The following is a 19,535-nucleotide window of genomic DNA, read 5'->3' on the forward strand; positions in this document are numbered from 1 at the left end:
ATCCTGCGCTGGCCTGCGCTGATGCAGGGCTGGCTCTTCCCAACTTCACCTTCTACACCGTCTTCACCCACTGCCCTCAACCAGTAACACTAACAGCCACAGGAGCTGTGTGTGTGTGTGTTTGTGTGTAGTCACAGGCATGCCACTCCTTTGTCCTAGGGATGTCCAGCAGCAAATAGAAAGTCCCACAGGGCTAGAAGAGGACCTGGCCTTGACAATGTTTTTCTTTTTTTTAACTTTTGTTTATTTATTTATTTTGTGGGGGGCGCCAGCTCAGCCCACCAGGGGGCGGGGCTGGCTGGCATGTGGTGCTGGGGGATTGAACCGCGGTCCCTGTGCTTTGCTAAGCTTGTTCTAAGTAGGTGCTTTAGACCACTGAGCCATCTCACCAGCCCCTTGACAATGTTTTTCAAGTGACCCAGGCCTAGATACTGGGGTCAGTAAAGTCAGCTGCTTGGGGCAACTCACAGCTGGGTCTCAGGTTGCTGCAGCTTAGCATCAGAGGGAGAGTTTGCAGGATTCCATCCCCAAGATACACACACACACACACACACACACACACACACACACACACACAGTTGTCTCTGAGGTTCCAAGCTGGACAGAGGTTGCTCTTTGCTTACCCTGATCCCAGGAATGTGGAAGCCCACCTCACCCCCATCCAGGTGGCCTGTCATGCTTCAGTGGTGGCCTTGAACTCACCTCTCAGGAACACACAGAAGCCCTTCCAGTTCATATCTTTATTTAGTCTGTACCTTCTCTGCCTCCTCCCTCCCCTGCCAGCCCCTGAGAGGGGTAGAAGCCCCAGTTGGAAGGGAAGGGACTCCTCTCTCCTCCCTGGGGGAGGGATGATGTCCCCTGGGCTGGGTTCCACTGTGGGAGAAGCAGAGGCTTCCAGAGCAAGGTAAGGACATCGTCTAAGAGGCTGTGGCTAGGCCAGAGCCCCTCAGATGACCTGTGGCCCTGCATCCCTCGGAGCATCAGACGGGCTAAGAGCAGAGAAGCCTGTAGGAGCAATGAGGATGGGGCGGGGGGTGTGCCTGACAGAGGTGGATGGGAACTTTGGGAGGCAGAAATGGAGACCAGGGAGTGTGGGATCGTGGTGGGGTCCTGAGTGGGACCCCTGGTCCTAAGGGGAGCTGGATATGGGTGAGGGCACAGTGGGTACCAGGGAGAAAGGGGTCAAGGCTGTGTTCAAAGAACCAGGCTCCCATGGGAGGGGGCCACACTGTAGGATCACAAGGACTGGGCTTGAGCAGAGGTGAGGTCAGGCATGAAGGGACTAGCAGGAGACTATGGGAACTCTGGGCAGGCAGTGGGGCCATCACTACCAGCTCTTCAGCTCCAGGAGGTCATCCCAGTTGGGCACAGCCCCAAACTGCCCATTTGTGCTTCTGGGTTGCTCAAGGGCCCCCAGTGTGGCCTTAGCCATGGCAGGGAGGAGCCCACAGGCAGCCTTTTGCTGCAGTTAACAGCTGTCTCCAGGGTTCCTCCCCATCCCAGCCTTCTGGAAGCTTCTTCTCTTTCCCAGTGTGGGAGGCCCCCCAGTCATCTCATCCACCATGGAAGGGGGTGGGAATCAGGAGGTAGCCATGCTGGGGATGGATCATAGGCTCAACTCAGGTAACATCCCCCCCCCCAAGAATGACCAGTTCAGAGCATTTTAGTTTGTCTAAGGACCCCTGACCCACCCGACCCCTGTGTGTGGCTGGTCTGCTTGCCCTCCTGATTTGGACAAGTATCAGGTATCCAAACCCATGGTGGGCTGGCAAGGAGGGAGAAATGCCATGACCACAGGGGGTCTCAGAGTGCACCTTGCCCATCTCCCCGGCAGCCACTGTCCCCATGGACAATGAGCACTGGGAAGTAAAGGGCATCCTCATAGCACGGTGGGCTTTCCAAGGGTTCGGTGTCCTCTCCACGGCGCCCCAACGGACCCCCACTCAGGCTGCGGAAAACACCCGGGGTGGCCCGGCCCCCAGCGCCCAGCGAAAGGCGGCTTCGGCTGAAGGGGAGGCGGGGGCCACTGGGCCGGGCAGGGGGCAGAGAATTGCTGCTAACAGAGCGGCGGCAGCGCTGGCAGCCCCGAAGGTAGGCACCTGAGCCGGCGCCCATGACCACAGCCTCCGAGTAGCTGGGCACTAGCTGCCGGTTGGAGCAGATGTGCCACTCCAGCTCGGTAAAGTCCACTGTGGCCACCCGAGACAGGGGCGGCCCGCTGGGCATGGCTCCTGGAGGAGGCGAACTGGCGCCAAAGAGCTTCTCCACCTGGTAGTGGACATGGGCAGTGCCATAGGCTGCCACAACCCTCAGGGGCCAGGACAGTGTGGCTGCCGACACAAGCCAGAAGACCCAAGCACGGGCGTACCAGGGTGGGCTGTGGGGGTCGGCGAAGACCATGAGGGACTCACGGAAGTCCACGTCCTTCAGGTGCATACCCTCGCGGGCCTCCAGGTAGTCATCCAGTCCCTCGTTGGCACTGAAGAATCGGGCCCTTTGTGTGAGGTAAGAGGCCTCAGCCTCTGCACTGCCGAAGCTGAAGCACTTGGTGAAGCGCAGCCGTGTGGCTGCGTGGTCAGCCAGGCCCACCAGCTCCTTGGAGACATCACGGACACCATGGGCTGAGTAGTCAAACTCACCCCGAGCTGTGCGACTGTCAGCCCTCTCATGATAGACCTGCGTGGTGGTGTAGGCGTCGCCATTGCGGTAGCGGGTGATCTGGCGTGTGCGGCGCACGTAGTGGTAGCTAGTGGCCTTCCACCAGACACAGGGTGGTGCCTGTTGCAGTCGGCGAATCAGGGCGAGCACGGTGTTGGCATCTGTGCGAGGCGCCTGGCATGACCGTACGTGGCAGTGCCAGCACTCTGCCAGGTAGAGGAGGTAGAGGAGGGAGACAAAGGCCAGTGGGATGTATAGGTAGCCATCGGAGCAGGGGCTAGCCGGGTAGGTGGGTGGTGGTCCCCCTGCCCCACGAGCCAAAGCTGCCTCGGGCCCCAGGACCAGCCGTGGCACAGTGGCAAGGCGACACCAGGCCACCACTGCACCACAGGCATGGATGAGGAGTGTGAGGAGCAGGCACTTCCAGTGCGACTCTCGGCACAGGGAGCTTCCCAGGGACTGCTTCAGGGGCCGCTGCTGCAGGGTAGGCAGAGAGAGGGGAGAGGGTGTCAGGATAGGGCCATTTGCTGTGCTAGTACTCTGCTTAACACTGCGCAGGAGAAGAAACTGAGACTCCATGGGGCTCATTACTTGCTCCCAGTCTTACTGCCAGCCAGCTCACAGTGGTGCTGGCTGCAGGATTAGAACCTGGGCCCAAGGGCCGGCCGAATAGCTCAGCGGATTAAAGAGCCTGCAAACAGGCGCAGGGGCCAGGGGTTCGATCCCTGGGCCTGCTGTGTCTGCCACATCCTGATGGCCGCTGAGACAGTGATTGAGACTGGGCGTGGTGGCACACGCCTGTAATCCCAGCTCTTGGGAGGCTGTAAACAGACAGATCACTACGAGTCCGATCTAGTAGTGAGACCCTGAACACTCTGTAGACCCTTCCCTAAAATACAGAAAAATAAAAAAATAAAGAACCTGGGCCCATCTGTCCTGAGGCTGCCCGCCACTCTGCCCTGCTGTACCTCGGACACAGCAGATCCATCCCTGCCAGGGGAGAAAAGAGCACCCCTCCCTGCATACCCCTTGCTGCTTACTGAGAACATAATTCTGATGGTTTGAGCTTTGCCTGATCTGCTGTGAGGACCTGGCATATTCCTGTCCACTCTGGACTTTGACTTCTGCTCCTGGTGGTATGCGAGGCCAGGGTGTCAGGGCCCAAGGAGTTGAAGAGCATGGGCTTTGGAGCTCTACAGGCCAGGATCTGGTGCTGGCTCCACCACTCACTCAGGCATGACTTGGGTAGGTCCATCATCCTTACTAGATCTCTATTTCCTCATCGTTAACCCAGGGTTATGAGGATTTAATGGGTTTATGTATGAAGATCTTAGATCTGGCCATGGGAACAAGCATTATGACTGTTATCCTGCCTGGTCTTTTGCTCTACTAGGAGTGGCAGGAGACTTGGGAGAGGCTTTTAAGTCAGTGAGAAAGAGGGAGAGCTGGAAATGGAGGAAGTGTGAGCCTTGAGTGGGGAGCAGATGGAGGGCTATCCTCCACTCCCCATCTGTGCTGAGGGAGGGGGTGGGACACACCAATGTTGGGCAGCAGAGGCCACTCCCTGGCCCAGAGGGCTTGGCACTCCTTCCTCTCAGAGCTGCCAGCCTGGCCACCTCACCCTTAGGTGCCTACATGAGAGAAGAGGGTAGGAAAGGGAAGGAAGGGGTAGAAAGGGAGAGAAGAAACTACAAACAACAGGGGGATATGCCCATCTCTCCTACATAGCTCTACTAGGCATTGAGGAAAGAGAGGAAGCAGCCCCCAGCCCCCAGGGCTGTGCAGAGCAATCTGTCCTCCGTCATCCATCACGCCTCAGGTCCACATACCTACTCCCTTACACCCCTAACACATGGTCATCACAGACCCACCTAATCTAGGGAACACAGCCTGTTAACACCAGATCCTTGCCTGTCCCCAAAGCATAAACCCCTACAACCACAGAAAGAGGCACGTGGACATGTGTGTGCACATACACATGTGTGTGCATGTACACACACATATACCATAGACCCATCCATTCCAAGACACACAGATGTACATACATGTCACATACTTTCTGAAGCCTAGAGACAGGGCAGATCTTCCTCTGACCACAGTGTACATCTCCCATCCCTCCAGCAACTTCACACCCACACCCATACCCCACCTCCACACCAGAGAGACACGTACACAACACTGGGCCAAGACCTAAGCCAAAGGACCCAGCTGACCCTCACCTGATCACAGGGCACATTTATCCCATCCAAGAGGTAGGGGCCACACACCTACACCCACCCACCCAGGTGCCTAAGTAAAAGATAGGGACCACACACACACACACACACACACACATGCATGGCACATTTGCTCAAACACATCACCACTCACTCCATCACCCCAGCGTCACACCACACATGGAGGCCCCCGCCCCTGCAGATTTTCCTGGCCAGGACTGAGGCAGGGTCGTCTGCGGTGGTCAGTGCGTGCGTGCGTGTGTGTGTGTGTGTGTGTGTGTGTGTGTGTGTGTGTGTGTGAATCCCATCCTGCAGAGTGAACCCTCAGCTCTCACCTGTGGGGGAAGGCATTGGATTCTAGAGGCCACCTCCCTTCTCTTTACCCTCCCCCCAGTCCCAGCCACTGCGGCTGCATTGCAGACGCCGCCCAGCACCGCGTGAGCAGCTGGGTCAGGCTGGGGGCCTCACCCTGTGGCCCTGGTGGTGGTGGGGGGCTGCAGCTGGGTAGCACCATAGGGTGGGGACGTGTGGGGGCCTGGTGCTGACGTCACAGGAGGGGCGAGGATGACTGAGGGGAGTACTGGGGCCAGGAGTCGACCCCCACATTACTGCCTAGCCGCCCCATCCCTGACTCTCGCGGGCTCCTACGCCCGGGACCCCAGGCCGGGCTCCCCAATGACGTCATCGACTGCAGGGACTAGAGGACTTTTGCCCCGTTCCCCTCCCCGGGACCGCTCGCTGCCCAGTCCACTTCCCCGGCTCCAGCCCCGCAGCGCGGTACCTCCTCCCGCAGCGGCTCGCTGTCCGGGATGAGCTCGGGCACCTCCCCGCCGTCGCCCTCGGGCATGATGTCCTGGCTGCTTGGGCGGCCCCAGCCCGGGCCCGGGGCATGATAAGGGGAGGCGCGGAGGCTGCGGCGCGGCCCCGAAGGGCGTCCGCTCGGCTCGGCGGCCGCGGAGCACTGCGCCCAGTCCAAGCCCGAACACGGCAGCAGTGGCCGCGTTGGCGGCCGTGGTACCTGGCGCCCCGCCCTCCGCTGACCCCGCCCCCGCGGCACCAGTGGCGCCGCCGGCAGCGCCTGGTACCACGGGCACCGCCCCCGCCCCGGAGGAGCCCAGGCTGGGCGGCCGGACGCACGGGTTCTGCTCCGCCGAGCTCGCGCCTGCGTCCTTGGGAGAGTCCTTGTTCTATGGCGCCTGAGGTTCGCTGGCTGTAAGTTGGGAAAGGTGAATCTCGAGGGTGGGCAGACGGGTGCCCACTTTATTCAATGTCCGAAGCCTAGGTCTAGAAGGAAGCCCACCTAGACGCTACACTGAAAACTTCATTTCTTGTGGGAACCGGACAGTTACAGCTCAGGAAGAAATGTGAAGCCTCATTTGGCTGAACGGAGTGGAGTACTGGACTTTGATTAGGGTTGGCACTCTAGGTGCTAGGACACCAGGAGCCCTCGGCCACATGACCTTGGCCAGCATGCTCCACTCTTTTTAATAATTTTAAAAATATTGTATTTATTTGGTGCAGTGTCTCGTTACGCTGCTTGGACTCGAAGTGATCCTCCTGTCTCAGCCTCCCCCTGTACTGGGATCGCAGGGGTGCACCACCACGCCTGGTTTCAGGGCTGTCATCGGCAATTGAATTTGTGTACTTGCACTTGCCAGGCAGGCACTCAGACTGCCAAGCTATCTCCCCAGCCCCAACATGCTCCATTCTGAAGCTCAGTTGTTTCATCTGAGAAATTGGGATGGAAAGGTGTTGGGTTCAGTTCACCAGCATTCATCTGGTCGCATGGGAGCATGTGATCTGCTCTGGGATGATCCCATGAGACCCAGTGTTGTGTTGCTCCTTGACCTTCTGGGGCATCAGGCCCTTCATCCTTGAGTTGTGTCTGCTCTGAGATTCAACCCTAAACTAGATGATCAGTGGGTGGAACAGGAAGCGGCAATGCTGGGTGGATTATTTTGAGAAATAGTCTACCTCAATCATTCTTTGGAAGACTAATGTATTTAGTACAGGGTCTTACTACATAGATTGGACTCGTAGAGATCCTCCTGCTTTCAGCCTCCCAAGCACTGGGATTGTAGGCGTGCGCCACTACACCCAGTCTCAGTCACTATCTCAGCACACCTCGGGGGCAGGGCCTGCACAGCACGCTGGAGATTGAACCCCAGTTGCTGAGCATGCCTAAGTAGGTGTTTTAGTCCACTGAGCTATCTGGCCGGCGCTTGGGTGGATTATTTTGAGGGTGGGAGTGTATGTTTGTGCAAAGGGGAACTCTTTGAAAAGTATTTGGTTAAACATGCCTTATTCATTTAAAGATGTAGCTGAGACATAGGCAGAAGAAAGGACTGGAGCAAGATTTCATCTATTATTTATCTGGCACAAATATTTATTAGGTGACTTCTATATGTAACTACTGTGTTTCCCACTGGGAAGAGAAGGTAGGGGTAGAGAATGGCAGACCTTGTTCTCACAGAACCTATATTGAGGGAAAACTGGGTACATCCAAAGGGGCCCTCGATTCCATGCTCTGGCCTCCAGACTAGGCCAGTTCTCCACTGCCTTTGTTTTTCTTTTTTCTTTTTTTTTCTTCTCAGTCCATAGCTTCATTGAGAGCTCCAAAGTAGCTCCAACCCAGCAAGCCTATCCCTGTGTTGCAATAAGCCCCACTCTATCCACAACTGCAGAGGCTACCACTGCCACCCTTGTTTCTTCTATTCTGGAGTTCTTACTACCCTGCTTAAACAATGTGTCTGCAACCTTCAAACTCTGCTGTTTCTTGATTCCTTTCTAAGTCTCACTTGAGGTCATGGCCTCATCCCCTTGTTCCAGAGTTGCCTCCTGAGAGCAGCTGGTGGTTTCTCCATCACTGTCTTCAGGCTCTTGTTCTTTGGACTCATCACTTTCATCTGTGTCCACAGGTAGCAGGATAGTAGCCACAGGCCTGTTGGGATTTGCAAACTCTGGCCCTGAATCCACATCAAATGGGTCAATTTCCTCCTCCTCAGGAACCTCCTTGGCACAGGCCAAGAACTCTTGCTCTGCTTGTAGCACTTCCTCAGGTCCACTGCAGGCTGCATACTTGTCTAGGAGCTGGTGGTTCAGCTCCAAGAAGCCTTTGCCCCACTTAAATTTCCGCAGCAAAATGACAGCAAGATCTGAAAAGCCCACAATATAGAAGAAGGCAGCGGCAAAAGCTTCCACGCAGGAGAGTTTGCAGGGTCTGCCGTAGTTCACGGAGTTCGCAGCCACAAGGTAAGGCAGCAGTCGCAAGTGCTTCCCTCGCATCTTCCCAAAGGGCGTCTCACCCAGTCTGGCCCAAGAGCAGTCTATGACTGCGACTCCAGCCTGAGCCACCAGCTGTCGCGCAACGCGGCGCCCACCTCTTCGGCGAAAGTCTCCAGGGAGCGGCCCCGGGGACGGCGAACATGGCTGCCCTCGGCCCCTGACCCGCGCGCTGCCCGCCGGCGGTCCATAGCGGGGCGCACAGATCCCCAAGTCCCAGAACGCCCTCTGCCTTTGTTTTTCTAAGAGGCAACAGCTGAGCATCATAAATTTTAAAGGCTTTGGTCAGGTGCATACGAGGGGAAGGGCATCCGTGGTAAAAGGGATCTCTGGGCAGAGACACAGTGGTTGTTGGACCATGTGGGCTGAGTTTGGGGAGTGGAAAGGTCAACTGGACATTAGACAGCTAATTAGAGGCAGGTCTCAAAGGGCTTGAATGTGCTCCCTAGAAGGCAATGCCTGTGAGATGAAGGCCCTTGAACAGTCTTCAGCGAAGGTGGGAGTGGCTAGAAATCAAGGAGAAAAGAAAGTTGACCCTGGCGCCCCAGGAAGGCTTAGGAGCCTCACTTTGAGATTACAGGGCTGGTGATGACTCAGGAGTTTTGGATGCAATCTCAGGCAATCCTATACCTTGGCCCCCCAAATCAACTAGACCATCAGAGTTGGCAGGACAGGCCCGGTGCAGGATTCTGCCTATCTAATCCCACCCAAATTTCCAGAACTTCAAATCTAGGTTGCAGTTTTTCAATGTGCAAGTGTATGCGCTCTCTCGTTCACGCAGCGTGTGAATCAAGATCTCAAACTCTCCCATCGGAGGTCCCCACGGATCTGAGGGATGGCAGTAGAGGCGGGAGGGCATTTTCAGCACTAGATGGTGGACAGCACTCACACCCAAAGAAGTGGGAGGCAAGAAGAGGAGCCACCCTTTGGTCGGGTCTGGCCTGGCCTCCCACCAACACCTGAAGGTCTCCTGGAGCTCCGCTCCAAGAATGGGTGAACTGGGGCTGGTGAGATGGCTCAGTGGTCTAAAGCACCTACTTAGAACAAGCTAAGCAAATCAGAGGGACCACGGTTCAATCCCCCAGCGCCACATGCCAGCCAGCCCCGCCCCCTGGTGGGCTGAGCTGGCCACACACACACACACACACACACACACACACACACATAAATTAAAAAAAAAAGAATGGGTGAACTATGGGGGAAGAGCAAGAAAGAAAGCACAGAGAAGGAGGACTAAGGGCACGGAGGGGCAGGGATTGATCAGAAGCTGACTGTTCCATTCCGCCTGGTGTAGGTACTACTACTGAAACTCAATTCTGGATTCAAACCTGAAATTTTCTGGATGGTGTTTCTGGTGTAGTCGTGGCAGGCGTCAAGTGTCTCATTGCGCAGAGGCGGAAATAATTTACAACACTCTCCTACCTATTGGCTGCTACCGCCTCAAACCGTCAATCCCACTATTTGTTCCGCCTATACCTCTTCCGGAAGTTGACTACTGCCGAATCCACATCGGCGAGAGTTCGCCAGTAGCCAATTAGAAGAAGGGGTGGGCTGAACCGGCGCAGCCGAACAGCCAATGAAGAGTGGCGAAGGATGACGTTTTGGATATGGCGGCCGCAATCGGCCTGCGCGGGTACGTGTCAGGTGCCGGATAACCTCTGTCCAGGCCCAGGGAGAGGAGCAGTTGTCTTACTAGTATTCCTACTCGTGAGGCAGCGCAGCCGGCCCTCAGGGAGAACAACCGTCGCGACCATGGCTTATCACTCGGGCTATGGAGCCCACGGTGCGTGGGGGTGTTGGGCGGGCGGGGCGCGTCCTGGCAGACTGGAAGAAAATCGGCTGCGTGTCCCGCTTCACCCTGAGTGAGAGGGGCAGCCGTCACCACTGCCCAGGGCGGGGAGTGTCACTCCGGTTCCTGCCCCGCGAGACTGCAGTCTGACCTAGACTTGGCACTTTCTGCCCAATCCGAGATAGGGTGGTGATCGTGCAGTTGGGATCCCCCCATCTGACCCGGGCACGAATGGAGTTGCTTCCAGAACGTCCTTCCTCTGTTAGCATCGGGCAGGGTCCCCCACCGCTGTCACCTTTCCTACCCTTATCCACGCAGGGATGCCTTTCCCATCATCTTCAGAAACTTATACTCTCCAAAACTTTGTTCAGAGATCACTTCCCTTGAGAGTGACCCACTCCCCTTGAGAAATCCCAGATGAACAGCTTTACCTACACGTAGCAAAGGATTTCTCAGAAAGGACCTCCTGAAAGTTCTTTCTGAATGAGGTACTCCTAACCCAGCTTGGCCTTCCCTCACTGTTACTATTGTTTGGTGTTCCGAGGACCCATCCAGGGTTCAACAAGGGGATGGGACAGCTTACATTCTTGCTTGCTATTCTTGACACCTACTCTGGTACTTCCATATCCACAGGTTCCAAGCACAGGGCCCGAGCAGCTCCAGATCCCCCTCCTCTCTTCGATGACACGAGTGGTGGTTATTCCAGCCAGCCTGGGGGATACCCAGCCCCAGGAACTGATGTGGCCTTCAGTGTCAACCACTTGCTTGGCGACCCAATGGCCAATGCTGCTATGGCCTATGGCAGCTCCATTGCATCCCATGGAAAGGACATGGTGAACAAGGAGGTGTGGCCTGCCCCTAGGGAAAGGGTAGCAGGATTTCTGGTTAGGGCTGGGGCTTCACAGGATCCCACCTGATCCTCACAGCAGCCCTCAGGGAAGGAGCACACAGAGAAGCACCCTGAGGCTCTGGTGTGGCCCACCCACAGCCTCCTTTCTCCCCTCCCAGCTGCACCGCTTTGTGTCTGTGAACAAACTCAAGTACTTTTTCGCTGTGGACACAGCCTATGTGGCCAAGAAGCTAGGGCTCCTGGTCTTCCCCTACACACACCAGGTGAGCTATCTATTAGGTGAGCTAGTAGGCCTCCCTCATACCCCATGGTCTGTCCCCTAGACTTCAACCTTCTCTCCTTTTTTCTCCTGTATTTCTCCTGACCTGGCTGCTACCACCATTGCCAGAACTGGGAAGTACAATACAGTCGTGATGCGCCTCTGCCCCCACGGCAAGACCTCAACGCCCCTGACCTCTATATCCCCAGTGAGTCTCTGACCAGGGAAGGGGTCACAAGAGTACCTGTGCCTAGAGGTGGGAGAAGTGAGAAGGTCAAGTGTTGATCTGGCATCTGCTCCTGGCGCTTTTTGTGGTGGATGCTAAATGCCAGGTAGATTAGGTTGGATGACCAGTAAGGAACTTTCCCACCTGTTAATTTGAACTGTGACTTTCCTGGCTGGAGCCTTGGGTTTACATTTGGCTCTGCCACTTGCAGCTGTGGAACTTTAGGCTAGTTTTTGTACTCTTCAGTATAACCAGAATAATAGCCCCTATCTCCGAAGATTGTTGTAAAGATTCAGGGAGGTGAGGTGTGTTCAGCATTGGACCCAGCCTGTAGGAAGCACCCAGTAACTACTATTTCTGTGATTATTACCTGTTTTCTGAAGTCCACTCCAATATCTCTACTTCTAGGAACCTGAGCCCCTGAGCAAGGGATCTCTCCCTTTTAGGGCCCCACAACTGCCTGTCTGCCTGGCACTTGTCAGTCTCCCCACACTGTGCTGTGGCTGGCCAACTCTGCAGCTCACTCCTTACTGTCCTGCTGTCTGCACAGGACCAGGCCTTGGAGAAGTATTCCAGGGCCAGCTCCCAGAGGAACTGCCAGGCATTTCAGCCTGCCCTGGTGGCCCAAGAAGGACAAAAGTCCTTATCCTTCACCCCATGAGCCTCTTGCACTGTGTGAGGCTGGCATTGCATCCCCACCTCACATGTTAAAGCCAAGGCTCAATGGAACTTTAGTATCTCTGAGGCTCATAGCTTCTATGTGGCAGAGCTGATTTCCTGGCTCCAGACACTGCTCTCTGGTGGGCACATCATTCTAGTGCCTTCGGGGGAAGAGGACTAGGGAGTTTTAAGTTGCTGCTGAAGCCTGGTTTTCACTGGCTCCAAGTTCTTAGAACTTCTCAAAGTTGGCTTGGAGTTCACTGTGTGATCAGGGCAGCCAGAATCATGCCAAAGAGCAGACTTAGAAATGCTGGCTGAGGTCATCCCCATGGGCTTAGACTCTTGGGCCAGTGGCCACTAAATCTGCATTTTGTTCCTGTAGTCTTGCCAGCAATCAGGGTGCTCCTTGTCTAGGATGAGCAATGGCTTTGGCCCTTGAAGCAGTTTTTGAGACACAGCAGGAAACTGACAAGCTTTCCCAAACCGGGAGGGGAGGATGTAGCTGGTAGTTCTGGGAGAAGGGTCAGGTGGCATTTCTTCAGGGAGGGCATTGGTTAAGGAAAGATACTCTAGACAGGGTACTGGGAAGCTGAATGTAAAGGTTGGGCCATAGAGGGAGGGAAGTATGGGGGCAGTTTGGTACCAAGGTTATGAACATGTAATGAGGGGCTCTAGACGAGGAAGCTGAGCTAATGGCTTCCCTCTGACTCTTGGCAGCAATGGCCTTCATCACCTATGTGCTGCTCGCTGGGATGGCACTGGGCATTCAGAAAAGGTTGGTCCGAGCTCCCTCCCATCTCCCATCTCCCAGGGAGGAACCTGTGTCATGTCCCAGCCTCTCACCCTCACCCCTGCCACAGTATGGTGGTTCTTACCTGTCCCTTCCCATGGCCACAGGTTCTCTCCAGAGGTGCTGGGCCTGTGTGCAAGCACAGCACTGGTGTGGATGGTGATAGAGGTGCTGGCTCTGCTCCTGGGCCTCTACCTAGCTACGCTGCGCAGTGAGCTAAGCACTTTCCACCTGCTGGCCTACAGTGGCTACAAATATGTGGGGTGAGCACAAATAATGTGGGGCAAGCTAGGAGGTAAAGGGCTTGGACTAGGGGTATGGGGTCGTGGGTCTGGGTCCTGCATAGCCTTGAAGTGTGACATCTGCTCCGCTCTCAGCCTCCACCTCTGCTCTGTTAGAGACCACTGTTTCCAGCCATCTCCCTGGAACTGAGTGAATTCAGGAGGTGGGGGTTTAGGAAAGCATAGAGGAGAGAAGAGGTCTCAGATCTAGGTCCTGGGCCTGAGCTCTGAGCCTTGAGGACCTATTTTAAATCTGAGCCCCTGTGTGGACAGCTTCAGAAGAGAGGGCCATGGTTGGGTGGAATCTTGCTGGGCTCTGGACCTCTGGTGGGACCAGGGTTATCAGTCTCCTCCACTCCCCAGGATGATCCTCAGCGTGCTCACAGGCCTGCTGTTTGGCAGTGATGGCTACTATGTGGCCCTGGGCTGGACTTCTTCTGCACTTATGTACTTCATTGTAAGTCCTGGGCTGTCCCTTTGCCTTCTCACCTGGGCCACAGCTGGGGATAACCCTCCCCTCCTGGCCCAGCCTTAGCATTTCTTTCTTCCAGGTGCGTTCTTTGCGGACAGCAGCCCTGAGCCCTGACAGCATGGGTGGTCCTGGCTCCCAGCAGCGTGTCCAGCTCTACCTGACTCTGGGAGCTGCAGCCTTTCAGCCACTCATCATATACTGGCTTACCTTCCACCTGGTCCGGTGATACCCTGGCCCCAGTGGCACTGGTTTTTCCTTACATTGAAGATTTGATTTCCTTTACTTGGTTTGACCCTTGTTCCTGGGGCCTGGTGGGGGAGCTTCAGACACCTCTGGGTCTCTGCATTGCACAGAGGACTAGGCTTGGGGTTGTCTAGGAGGTGGGTGAGCCAGGGAGGGTTTCCTAGAGGTTTTGACTTTGAAAGGCAAATGGAAAGGCTTTAGTAGACACAACCAGGAAAGTGAGGATGACAGGATAGCTGCTAAGGAGACATAGAAGGCCTCAGATCCATCTGAGGGGGCTCCCAGAGGGGCCTGTGGCTCATGGGGCAAGACCAGCTGTACTGGGGACCTATCTGTCCTTCATCTCATCCCCATCACTTCACATCTTTCAGGAGCAGAACAGGGGCCCATGTGTTTGCAGTAGTTTATTCATATTTTGTCACAAATGGCCAGGGAAGGGGTGCCTCCAGGCAACATAGAAAATAGGTCTAAGAGACAGGGTAGGCTGGGATTGGGGCAAGTGGAGATGGGGCTGGAGAGAGTCCAGGGAGGGGAGAGGGCAGACTAGGGGTGGGGCTACCCCCTGCTGAGCCTGCTCATTCCCGGTGTGGGTGCCCCCCACCTGCAGGGGGAGCCTCAGGGTGAGGGTTGAGGGGGGGTGGCCCAGAATTTCCAGGATCAAGCTCTGCCTGGTGGCAGGGTCCAAGTCTTCCCCCCTCCAAAGTGGACAAGCCAAAGTCCCACCCCTTCCAGGATTAACTGCCATGCCTAATTGCACGCTGGCAGAGGAGCCCCTGCCCCTAATTAGAGCCCTGCCTGGCCCTAGTCCAAGGGGGCGGGCTCTGAAGGCGGGGGGGGGGGTCCCCGCAGCAGCAGTTTGGGGGATGGAGAGGCTGGGGGCACCAGTGCCCCCTCCCTCCCCAGGGCTGAGGCCTCTTCGGCCGAGGGGCAGGGCTGGGGGTGCACAGGCGTCCGGTCCGATCTGGGCTCGCTCCCTGGCCGGCTTCCCCCTTAGAAACTCACCAACGTATAAACCATACTGTGGGAAGATGAGGTAGTGAGCCTGAGTCCTCAGCAAGTCTGGCCACCCACCTGGTGACACCCTGGGTTGCCCTCAGTCCTCAGGGGCAAAAGGCAAGAATTTGGGATTGCCTGGGACATCCCTTCCCTGAGTTCTTGGACAGGGCCTCACCTGTACAGGTAATAGAAGAAGGAGAGCAGGTAGAAGGCTAGTTTGCACCAGGACTCCTTCTGGCAGTAATTGAGGATGTCAGCATTCATGATGGAGACCGCATCATACATGACCTCAGAGCCATCTGCAGGACGGTGGAAGTACCTGGGGCGGGGAGAAGCCTCAGTGCCCATGAGCCGTGCCCCAGCTTAGCCTCCTCGTGGTGGTGGCTGCCCTTACCTCCAGAGGTGGTAGAAGAGGAGGGGGATGTTGAGGCCCAGAGTCACCCACTCTGCTGCACACAGAAACATCAGACAGAAGAGGCCGTGGATGGAGTATTCTGGAACCACCAGCTGGGGGAGTGACAGTAAGAGGTGAGTGGCCTTGTAACAGACCCCAGCTTCAAGCACACAGAGAGAAGTTGAGGACAGGGAGGTGACAACCCGTATGACCACACAACCAAAATGGCATCTGGCCTACCCATTCCCAGGAGGCTGCATGGATCAAAGAGGCCCAGAGAAGGTCTTGTACTGGGCTCCCCAACATGGAGGAAGCACTTGTTAGGAGCCTCCTGCACCCAGCCCTGACACTGACCTTTCTCAGCAGGCAGCAGATACGTTCAATGTTTTTTAAACGCTCGCGCTGTAGGGGAAGGAAAAAGCTGAGATGGAGGAGGCAGAGAAGTCGGCCCTGAGGCACTTCCCCACACGTGGCTGCCAGGGGGCGCTAGAGCCCCCTGCATTATCGGTGTTGAGCCGTCCCCATGGTAACTGTCACCATAGTGGGGACTGCACCCGCGTCTCCACAGCAACGGCCTAGAGCCTGGCAACTGCTGCCCCGCCAGGAAGAACCCGAGCCCAGAACTCGTGCCAGGTGTTTTCCAGGGGTGGGGACAAAGAAGGGGCAAAGGCCGCTGGTCCTCCACACCCCACCCTCACCCCTACACTTCTCCATTCCTACCCGCCACCGAAGACAAATGGAAGACAGACGGACACACCTCAGCACAGCACATGTATCACTTACAGCCCGCGCTGGGTTCCCCTGGTCGATGGGGTTCTTGAAGTCAGTCCGCAGCTCATCAAAGGCTATGATCTGAGGGAGGGGCGTGTGCCCATCAGGGTGGGGGCAACAGCTAAGGCAGGATTCCCTCCTTTCATGGGATAGGAATTTATACATGGGGACCGGGTCAGATGGAGCTTTTGGCAAGGTGTAGAACTGGGGTCCAGGGAAGGACAAGACCTGGTTCAAGGTCACATGACCACACAGAAAGGAATTCTAGTGTCTTCCCCCCACCCCCAGTGTCTTAATGTTTGTTTTGGCCCATTTCCACTACACTTCCCAAACATCCTAAAACTAAAACGTGGCCCCTTTTCTGCTGGGTCCTGTGCTAAGCACCAGAGCCTGAGATCTGGGCAGCAGCTCTTGCCAGGGAGGAGCCCCAGGTTTGGGGGAGGACTCAGAACTACATTGGAGGTGATCAGGGATGTGGGGTATCAGCAGGATCCTGTGAGGGGGAGCATAGGGGTTCAGGCTGACTCTTAAGTAGGCGTTTGGTGAACAAATGGAAGAAAAGCAGTTTAAGCAGCAGGAATAGCAGATACAAAAGCATAGAGGATTGAAAGAACATTCAGGAAGCAGCTGCAGATTCATTGGCCTGGGGTAAAAGTGAGTGTGGGAAGGAGGGGATGTTACAAAATGAGGCTGGAGAGGTCAGCACACACAGCCAGACGTAGGTGGCCAGACTAAGAGTTGAGGCTTCAATACAAGAGTAATGGGAGCTACTGAGGGCTACAAAGAAACAGATGGGGCAGTCAGACTGGTGCCTTAGGATTGGTGGGGGTACAAGCTGGCTCAGTCATAGCCAAGACACTCAACTGGATTTATGTTTATTCAATGAACACTTGTAATAATCTAATGACTTAAGTGCTAGTATTTTCATTTGTTTTGCAGAGGAAGCTGAGACAACATTTTGTCCAAGCCACACAGTGATAAGTCAGGATTTTAATACAGAGTTGAAATACTAACCATTTTGTTATACTCAGGCTAGAGTGAGGGGGCTTGTTGGAGTGTCCAGGAAGGGATAGTGGTTGTCTGAGTGGACAGAGTGACCGTAGAGATGGAGAGGTGTGGATGAATTGTAGAGCTCTCTAGGAGCCAAATCCGAAGAGCTTGTGCATTGGTGAAGTAAGGTAGAGGGGTCTAAGTATTTTTCTGTTGGACTGTATCCCAAGACTACCTGGTCAGGTGGCAGTATCCTCAGAAGGGGGCACTTCTGCAGGAGCAGATGTTAAAGGAGAGGAACTGACCTGGGGAAGGTGGGCCGCCTGGGGAAACTGATAGGGCCCCCTCCACTCCCCTCCAGCCCAAGGAGCAGCAGCAGGCCCACCACCCCCAAAATCCCAGATTCCAGAAGGCTCAGAGAGAAAGAACATGGGCTTCCTGGAGGGAGCTGGAGCCATCTGGGTCCCCTCCCCCATCTTCTCATTGACTCTGGGCAAGCGCCCCATTTGACAGGCACAGCAACAGGGCCCAGGAGGGAACGGAAGGGTGCCGTCTGTCTGCCCTTGAGTTGGCACCACCAGCAGGCAGCGGGTGTTGCACCTCCCACCCCCCAGGCTGCCTGGTGCTGACTCAGTCCCCTGGAACAAACCAGTCCCCCATGATGACAGCTGACACATATCGCTCACTACAAGGGTTGCCTAGCGACCCATGGGGCCTGGTCTCAGCTTGGGGTGGGATGTGGGGTCTTGCCCTAGAAGATTCTAGTTCATATCAGCTTTAGACTAAAGACCACACTTCCTCTCACCTGACCTCTGAGTAGACCTCACTCTGGACATTGATGTCCATAAGCCCACTCTACTGATGAGAAAACAGGCTCAGCATGAATGACTTGCTAAGATCACCCAGCTAAATGACTGAGAGAACACAGTGCCTCACATATAATAGGTGCTCTGTGCATATCAGGTGAATGAAATAAAGGTATTACTTCAAAAGCTGGGTCCTGCCTCTCAGGCTGGGCAATCCACAAGGACAAAGTCTTGTTCTTATGCATCCTGGAGTCCCACAAACCAATGGAGATTGTGCATCTCTGAGAATCCCAAGACTACCTGGTGGGAGGTGCATGAAAGGGGGCTTCTTGTATTCCATGATAGCACTACATTTCCCAGCCCATGATCCCCCAATTGGTTGTGGTCATTAGGATCCAAGCCTTCTGCTACTACCCACAGCACTGTCCAGGGCCCTGGGTGTGAACAGAAAACAGAGAAATCAAGATGGACCTAGGGGAATGAAATGAGGGAAAGAGCAAGGAGGAGAAAAAAAAAAAAAAAAAAGCAATGGAGACAGAAACACAAAGGCAAGCCACAGGGTGGACATGGGGTTGTGCTGTATGGTGAGCCTGTGGGGGCTCACTCCTCATAGAGTAGCGGTAAGCACAGTCAATAAAATTCCTATTTAAAAAAGGCAGTGGAAATGGCAAACAGGGATGGGGGAGAGTGTAGGGGGAAGCAGCAGGTCCCACAAAAAGAGAGGAAGTGGGGAGAGCAGGAAGAGGCAGGTAGAGCAAATGAAGGAAGGAAGAGGTATGGGAGAGAGGCTGAAGAGGGGTAAGAGAACTCAAAGGGAACGAAGATCAAGGGGGATGGAATGGGAGGGTTTGAGCAAAAGGCTGCAGTGAACAGGCCTGGAGGGGACCTAGGTAGGACACACCTTAGGGTGCAGTGGAGGAGGGAGGGCTCTAAAGGAGGACCACAGCCCCCAACAGTGAGCTGGAAGTTGACTGATAGTTGTATAGTGAAGGGAAGGAAAGGAGGACAGGTAGAGGAGGCCCTTGAAGAGAAGGATCCTTTCCAGAAGTAAGTCATCAGGATGAGATAGTAACATTCTAGAGACCCAGGTGTGAGGCCAGATCAGGGTGAGAGGGAGAGCAAGGGGGAATGCAGGAGGTGGAAATGTGAGAACAGGGATATTAGGGAGGATGGAAAGTGGAGAGGAATGGAGGGGTCCCCAAAGTAAGCTGCAGTGGGGGCTAGGTTTCTGGTGCTTACTGCCCATGGCTGCTTGACCAGGGAGGGGGCTGGGAAGGGAAAGGGTTAATGGATTCAGATATGCGGGTCCTGTAAACAGATGCAGTTGCCATAGTAACCGGCTCCATTGCTGGAAAAACGGGGGGGGGGTAGTGACTGACAGACAAACTGCCAGACGGACAAAAAAGGGATGGATGGATTGAGGGGGTAGGAGGGCAGCTATTCCTGATTTTCCCCTCCTCCCCACGAATGGATGGGGGTAGAGGGGGGGTCAGGGACTGAGTGACATGCCCATAGACAGGCGGAGGCGTTAGAGAAAGGGGGGCCCCCTGCGGTAAGGAAGCCGACAATGAGGGGCTGTTAAAGGGGGTGAAGATAAACCGATGGATGGGGGATAGTGGAGAGGAGACTCCAAGTTTCCCCAAGGCTCTGAGACCTCAGCCAGGGGCCCTCCCACTCCGTGCGCCCCCTGCCCCCCACCCCACCCCCAGCCCTAGCCCCAGCCCAGCCTTACGTGCCAGATGACAAAGAAGATGAGGGAGGCGCACAGCACCAGGGTGAGCATGTAGCAGAACGCCGCGAAGGTGAACGCCATGGCCCCGGCACCGGGTGGCGGCCCGGGGGGCGCCAGCGC

General features: G+C 55.5%; 3 protein-coding genes and 1 pseudogene across 5 annotated transcripts; 1 reads left to right on the top strand and 3 right to left on the bottom strand.

Moving 5' to 3' along the window:
• Window positions 1-732: 732 nt before the first annotated feature.
• Window positions 733-5,866, bottom strand: Tmem151a (transmembrane protein 151A). Its single transcript, XM_004627200.2, has 2 exons — window positions 5,656-5,866; window positions 733-3,135 (listed from the first exon to the last, which is right to left on the bottom strand). Exons 1-2 carry the CDS (start codon window positions 5,719-5,721, stop codon window positions 1,804-1,806), a joined length of 1,398 nt encoding a protein of 465 aa, XP_004627257.1. The 5' UTR covers window positions 5,722-5,866; the 3' UTR covers window positions 733-1,803.
• Window positions 5,867-7,661: 1,795 nt separating this feature from the next.
• On the bottom strand, window positions 7,662-8,420 carry LOC101568908 (annotated as a pseudogene).
• A 1,312-nt stretch (window positions 8,421-9,732) lies between these two features.
• On the top strand, window positions 9,733-13,765 carry Yif1a (Yip1 interacting factor homolog A, membrane trafficking protein). Of its 2 annotated transcripts, none has more exons than XM_023710795.1 (8): window positions 9,733-9,789; window positions 10,579-10,790; window positions 10,954-11,058; window positions 11,184-11,262; window positions 12,658-12,715; window positions 12,838-12,993; window positions 13,375-13,468; window positions 13,563-13,765. In XM_023710795.1, the coding sequence occupies exons 1-8, from the start codon at window positions 9,750-9,752 to the stop codon at window positions 13,707-13,709; spliced, it is 891 nt and encodes a 296-aa protein (XP_023566563.1). In that variant the 5' UTR covers window positions 9,733-9,749; the 3' UTR covers window positions 13,710-13,765. The 2 variants fall into 2 exon arrangements, with proteins under 2 accessions (XP_023566563.1, XP_004627258.2); XM_004627201.2 differs by having other exon boundaries at window positions 9,738-9,939.
• Window positions 13,766-14,111: 346 nt separating this feature from the next.
• Window positions 14,112-19,529, bottom strand: Cnih2 (cornichon family AMPA receptor auxiliary protein 2). 2 transcript variants are annotated; one of them, XM_004627202.1, is made up of 6 exons: window positions 19,416-19,529; window positions 15,900-15,968; window positions 15,471-15,518; window positions 15,117-15,229; window positions 14,898-15,041; window positions 14,112-14,744 (listed from the first exon to the last, which is right to left on the bottom strand). In XM_004627202.1, exons 1-6 carry the CDS (start codon window positions 19,494-19,496, stop codon window positions 14,717-14,719), a joined length of 483 nt encoding a protein of 160 aa, XP_004627259.1. In that variant the 5' UTR covers window positions 19,497-19,529; the 3' UTR covers window positions 14,112-14,716. The 2 variants fall into 2 exon arrangements, with proteins under 2 accessions (XP_004627259.1, XP_023566422.1); XM_023710654.1 differs by lacking the exon at window positions 19,416-19,529 and having other exon boundaries at window positions 14,122-14,744; window positions 15,900-17,799.
• Between the last annotated feature and the right edge of the window lie 6 nt (window positions 19,530-19,535).

This window comes from Octodon degus, unplaced genomic scaffold, assembly GCF_000260255.1.
Source record: "Octodon degus isolate 3935 unplaced genomic scaffold, OctDeg1.0 scaffold00018, whole genome shotgun sequence".
NCBI classification, from domain to species: domain Eukaryota; kingdom Metazoa; phylum Chordata; class Mammalia; order Rodentia; family Octodontidae; genus Octodon; species Octodon degus.

What these genes read in the sequence shown, in the direction of transcription:
- Tmem151a (XM_004627200.2), bottom strand. Translation starts at nt 5,721, where the DNA reads ATGCCCGAGGGCGACGGCGGGGAGGTGCCCGAGCTCATCCCGGACAGC. An exon ending in GCGAGCCGCTGCGGGAGGAG is followed by an intron (nt 3,136 to 5,655) that starts GTACCGCGCTGC and finishes CCTACCCTGCAG; the next exon opens with CAGCGGCCCCTGAAGCAGTC.
- Yif1a (XM_004627201.2), top strand. Translation starts at nt 9,750, where the DNA reads ATGACGTTTTGGATATGGCGGCCGCAATCGGCCTGCGCGGGTACGTGT. An exon ending in AGGACATGGTGAACAAGGAG is followed by an intron (nt 10,791 to 10,953) that starts GTGTGGCCTGCC and finishes CTCCCCTCCCAG; the next exon opens with CTGCACCGCTTTGTGTCTGT. An exon ending in CTGCACTTATGTACTTCATT is followed by an intron (nt 13,469 to 13,562) that starts GTAAGTCCTGGG and finishes TCTTTCTTCCAG; the next exon opens with GTGCGTTCTTTGCGGACAGC.
- Cnih2 (XM_023710654.1), bottom strand. Translation starts at nt 16,052, where the DNA reads ATGTATAAATTCCTATCCCATGAAAGGAGGGAATCCTGCCTTAGCTGT. An exon ending in CTCTTCTACCACCTCTGGAG is followed by an intron (nt 15,042 to 15,116) that starts GTAAGGGCAGCC and finishes TCCCCGCCCCAG; the next exon opens with GTACTTCCACCGTCCTGCAG. An exon ending in TTCTTCTATTACCTGTACAG is followed by an intron (nt 14,745 to 14,897) that starts GTGAGGCCCTGT and finishes ATCTTCCCACAG; the next exon opens with TATGGTTTATACGTTGGTGA.